The following is a 5390-nucleotide window of genomic DNA, read 5'->3' as shown; positions in this document are numbered from 1 at the left end:
TGAAAGATGTTAAGCGACTGACTTCGTCAGTTTTCACGATTGAATTCTAATCTGACCTTCTGAATCTCAGGGCCGTAACGCTTTAAGACGAACAACAGTGTCTTAAGATAAGAAAAGTGCCCCTCCCCACCCTATTGTACTCCCCAATGATTAGATTTCTATAAACTTTATATCTTTTCTTTCTTTTCTTTTTCTTTTGATTAAAATTATTCGTTCGTTTCATATATATGAATTTTTATACAGATATAATATTTTAAAATAGAAATTTTATCGAAATATTTGAAAAAATAAAAATGAAGAAAAATGTGACGATTAAGTCGGTAATCAATTTTGTAGGTGTATGCAAGAACTTGATATGTAACAAAAGTTACTTTCGGTGATACGTTGGCTTTCAAAGTTTTTAATGAATAACGTTTAGATTTTTTTTTTCTTCTTTTTTAACAAATTAAATTATATGAACTTGTTTTAGAAAACTTCTCATAAGATATATATATATGTGAGTTGGATTTTTGGCTTTTTTTTTTTTAATTCAAACTCACATTTATTTTTCAAAGTAATCTCAAAACTTGTAATGAAGAATAGGCTGAAAACTTTTTGCAACCTACCGTTTGTATTAATAAAATTAAAAATAATAATTATTAAAAAATGAAAGATAAACTATCTTTTTCATTGAACATTTGATTTGTTTCTAATGAAATATATCAAGTTTTTGGATAAACCTACTGGCCTACACAATCGTAATTATTATTCAAATAGGAGTATCATTCATGTAGGTACTATAAAAGCAATAGATACTATATAGGATGATGTTGTTTTTGCGAGACACCGAGTAGACAGCAATGAACTCTAACGGCATTCGCGAGCTTCATTAAAAATCCTCATAAAACTAGTGGAAGAGAAATTTACGATGGGATACAGTCTTCTTGAATAGATTCCAAGCATTAATGTGCGAAATGTGTAATTGGGTGGATTAATGTAGTTGCAAATAATTTACTTGATGAATGAATATGATCATATAAATAACATTTACGAAAGAATTTCACAAATGTAATTCATTATATTCGCATAAGTGAAAATTAAGTTGCGAGATGTATGGATATACTTATATTTTTAATAATATTGAATTTGACCAAAAAAGAAATGTTCTTTCTATATTAGATTCAAAACTTTTTAACTTATCCATGTGTAAATACATATTTATACATTAATATTATTATAATTAATATACTACGAAAGAAATCTAAAACAACTATACGAAGCTTCGAAACGAATTAAAAATCAAAAATTCAACTAATTAATTCAACACACAAAGCAATTAAAAGAAGCTAATAAAAATATGGCAAATAAAAAAATAAAAAGAATAGCGTGCATTTCACTAGATATAACAATTTCCTATTACAATTCTCGATTGCAATAATAATAACAACGAGAGATATCATCTAGTATTTTAATTTGAACGAAGTACATTTTCGCGCCATATGATGCACACGCGCGCGCGCACGGGCGCATCGCACTCATACGTAGATAAATATGCATCCGAGAGGACTTGTAATTAACAAAATTATTCGATCGAATGCTAAATATTTAAATAAATACATATTTTTTTTATAGAAATTGATAGTCAATTAATTTTTAACGATGTGATAAAAACACTTGTCAAGTCAGATTGACATTATTTTTATATTCCTACCCTTCTATTCTTTATCAATAAAATAAAATTTAAAAAATAAGTACACAAAATAAAAGATCCGTAAATTATAATTTCATCCTAAATTGTCGCATAAATAAATAACTAATTAAAAAAATCGATTTTCTTTTAATAAAAATTAATGTAACCAACCTAACCGACAGTTGTCATTTTGGTTGCGTCGTGAAGTCTGTCACAAACATGGCGATATGTTTTAAAGGAAGACCTACCTAAAAGAGAGTTTACACTGTGCGTCAATGAACCGGACGATCTACTAAACTAATAATAAACTAAACGAATGGTTTGCCGTTTACAACAAACGAACGAATGGACGAGAAGACAATTTGAAAACTCTCTTGTACCAGAATATACATACATACGTACATATTTACATACACACATACACATGTATACTTGGGGATGATTCAAAGTAGATAAATCAGAAATGAGAGACGAGAAAGCGTCGAAGAAAGATGAGTCCTCGTTTGTTTGAGAAAGCAACATACCAATCGAATCACCGTAAGTAAGCTTGTGTCAATAAATCAGGAAATAAAATATATCCAATACCAGCTGTGTCGAAGTGACAGGTGCGATCGGTGGTGACTCACGCGTTTTAACCGAATATGTGTGTTCGAGAAAGCAGGAAGGGGAAGAAAGATTAAGAGTGGGGGGAAGACGGCAAGATTGGTCGGGGGTGAGAGGGACGCAACGAATAAACACACGAGCGTTCTCTAACCCCTTTTTCTTCCGGATTTAAATGAAACCCACGTAAGGACGTTGGTCGTTCCCTTTCGCGCGTATTTTTGGCACAACGAATAAGAGGATACACCAGAGAATAAGGAAAAAAGGAAAACGAGTGGGAGAAAAGATTCATGTAAATAGACAGCAGACAGACACATACATACATACGTACATATATATCATAGATATATTATATACATACATGCACAAACAGATATATAGCAAGTAACTACAATTGTATTGCGATTATACTTTCGTATATTTTAATATTCGTATATTATATTATGTTATAATTAAAAATACGTACGTTTCCTTCTTTTTTCTTTCTTTTTTGTCTATCTTTTCCTTTTTCTTACTCGTCCAGTATATAATTCGCCTAGAAACAGGCACCGTTTACGCGATCGAACTAACGATAAAATATATTTTGACAATGACGCAAACGCGGCGTTTAGCGGTATAAGTAAAAAAAAGCCTCCAGATGGACGACACTCTAGATAGACTCGGGGCGTTTGCCGAATACCGGAAGTACTAGTTCTCTCGTTGCACTGCGCCGAGCCGGCATTTGGAAATGTCAGTCGTACGCACATGCGCCTTTATCATAACGCGTCCTGGATATAAAGGAGACCAAAGATTTTTAATTCAACCCTATTCTTTACCACCAATCACAACGCTTCGATTATTAATTTTTTTTCTCTTAACCTTTTATCTATTTTAAGAAAGTTGACCGTTCGATCAAACGCGTTTAACCTTAAAATTTCTTAACGATTTCTAATTCTATAAAACGATTGTTCGAACGTTCAATTTAATGGTTAATATTTATTGAAAATATTTTCTTTTACGTGAGATTTAATAATTAAAAGAGCCGCCTTCTGTTTACAAAAAATCCTACTTTTTATCAATAGTCATTAAAGGATTAAGTAATGTACGTGACTGGGATTGGCCGATGATAATAGGACTGCAATGATTGGTTGACCAAATCGAAGGCCGTTTTTATGATAATATACAGAAATTTTATATAGATTATTATTTTCTAGTGCAATACTAATAGTTCACCATTATCGTTCTAAGTGAATTCTGTACAAAAAAAAGATTAATTTAAAAGTAATACTTTATATAAAAGTCTTGATTATGGTTTTTTCTGTTGTGTACTTGACCGCCACCTATCTTTACAATTTTTATTGAAGAATTTACTGGCTAATATAAACTATTTTATACGGTACGATTTTTTTTAAATAAAACATTTATGTATGTATATATATATATTCAAAATAATCTACAATATAAATATAAATATACATATGAATTAATTATATAATTAATTCACTATTAAATACGAAAAATATAGTACTGTTTTATTTTCTATTACGATTTAGGCGTCAATCATCAAATAAGAAAGCGCAAAACATAATACATAATATAAAAAGTTAAATTATAACAACTATAAAAATGAGTTCCAAATTTCTATTTATAGAATCCATGGAGATTCTTAGTACTATACCACAATATTACTCTTTGTTAAAAATATTTACAATACTTTTATTCTTATGGTTCATTGTCAAAAAATTATACCATAGAGAAAATATAACAGAAGATGAATTGAACAAAAAGTTAGCAGAATGGAGACCAGAACCATTAGTACCTGAAGTAGATCCTAATCATCCATCTCTACATCCTTTAATTGTTAACTCTAGAAGTGGCAAAGAGATATTAATTAACGGCAAGAAATGCCTTAATTTGGTAAGTCACAATTATTTAGGCCTAACGGAAAGTAAGGAAGTAGAAACAGTTGCAATTAGGACTGTAAGAAAATATGGAATTGGATCCTGTGGTCCACGTGGTTTTTATGGTACTGTTGACGTTCATCTTGAATTGGAAGAAAGATTAGCTAAATTTACAGGAACCGAAGAAGCTATAGTATTTTCTTATGCATTCAGTACTATTTCCACTGCCATTCCTGCGTATTGTAAAAAGGATGATCTAGTGTTCGTAGATAATAAAATAAATTATGCCATACAAAAAGGATTAGATGCTTCTAGATCAACGGTTAAATATTTTAAACATAATGATGTTCAACATCTACACGAGCTGCTTTTAGAACAAGATAAGAAGGATAAACAAAATCCTAAAAAAGCTGCTAAAATCAAACGCTTCTTAATTGTAGAAGGAATTTATGCATACACGGGACAAATTTGTCCGTTACCTGACTTAATCGCATTATGTAAAAAATACAAATTAAGAATATTCATTGACGAATCTATATCGATTGGAACTCTTGGAGCTCATGGAAAAGGAGTCACAGAACATTTTGGTGTTCCTAGCCAAGAAATCGACTTGATTATGGGTAAGCATAATCTGTCTACTATTTTAAATGATTATTTTCATATACATTCTATACATTGGATATTTTGTATTGTTGGTTTTGTAGGATCCTTTGAAACAGCTATGGGATCTGTTGGTGGATTTTGCGTTGGTACTTCTTTTATTATAGAACATCAACGTTTAGGTGCTCTTGGATATTGCTTTTCAGCATCATTAGCACCACTTTTAACAACGGCAGCTATTACTGCTATAAATATTATGGAAAAAAGTCCGTTTATGTTTGAATGTTTGAAAGATAAATGTATAGCTGTGGATAACGCTCTTAAAGAAGTGCCGTATATTGAAACCTCAAGCTTTGTGGAGTCTCCTTTAAAACATTTATATTTGAAAGAAAAGAGAAATTATTTGGAAGAAATCAAAATTCTTAATTCTATTTCTAAAAAGTGCATTGAAAATAATTTAGCTATATTAAGTCCAATTTATCTGGAAACTGAATACGAACAACCAAGACCTAGTTTGCGTCTATGTGTCTCCATATTATTAGAGGACGATGATATCAATTTCGCGATCTCTACATTAAAGAAATGTGTTGAAGAAATTTTAAAATAATAAAAGACGTAACATACATAAGAAAAAATAGATA

At 30.5% G+C, this 5390-nt stretch overlaps 1 protein-coding gene and 1 long non-coding RNA gene across 2 annotated transcripts; both read left to right on the top strand.

Annotated features, from left to right (window-relative positions):
• Window positions 1–1840: 1840 nt before the first annotated feature.
• Window positions 1841–2445, top strand: LOC122519765. The gene is made up of 2 exons (XR_006304360.1): window positions 1841–2206; window positions 2275–2445. It is a non-coding gene; the product is annotated as an uncharacterized LOC122519765 (long non-coding RNA).
• Window positions 2446–3232: 787 nt separating this feature from the next.
• Window positions 3233–5376, top strand: LOC122519760 (serine palmitoyltransferase 1). The gene is made up of 3 exons (XM_043639439.1): window positions 3233–3644; window positions 3802–4769; window positions 4854–5376. The coding sequence occupies exons 2-3, from the start codon at window positions 3875–3877 to the stop codon at window positions 5354–5356; spliced, it is 1398 nt and encodes a 465-aa protein (XP_043495374.1). The 5' UTR covers window positions 3233–3644; window positions 3802–3874; the 3' UTR covers window positions 5357–5376.
• The last annotated feature ends 14 nt before the right edge of the window (window positions 5377–5390 follow it).

Source organism: Polistes fuscatus, unplaced genomic scaffold, assembly GCF_010416935.1.
Source record: "Polistes fuscatus isolate 324 unplaced genomic scaffold, CU_Pfus_HIC Scaffold3, whole genome shotgun sequence".
Lineage (NCBI taxonomy): Eukaryota > Metazoa > Arthropoda > Insecta > Hymenoptera > Vespidae > Polistes > Polistes fuscatus.
This window is presented reverse-complemented; position numbering and strand designations above follow the sequence as displayed.

What these genes read in the sequence shown, in the direction of transcription:
- LOC122519760 (XM_043639439.1), top strand. Translation starts at nt 3,875, where the DNA reads ATGAGTTCCAAATTTCTATTTATAGAATCCATGGAGATTCTTAGTACT. An exon ending in AGAAATCGACTTGATTATGG is followed by an intron (nt 4,770 to 4,853) that starts GTAAGCATAATC and finishes TTGGTTTTGTAG; the next exon opens with GATCCTTTGAAACAGCTATG.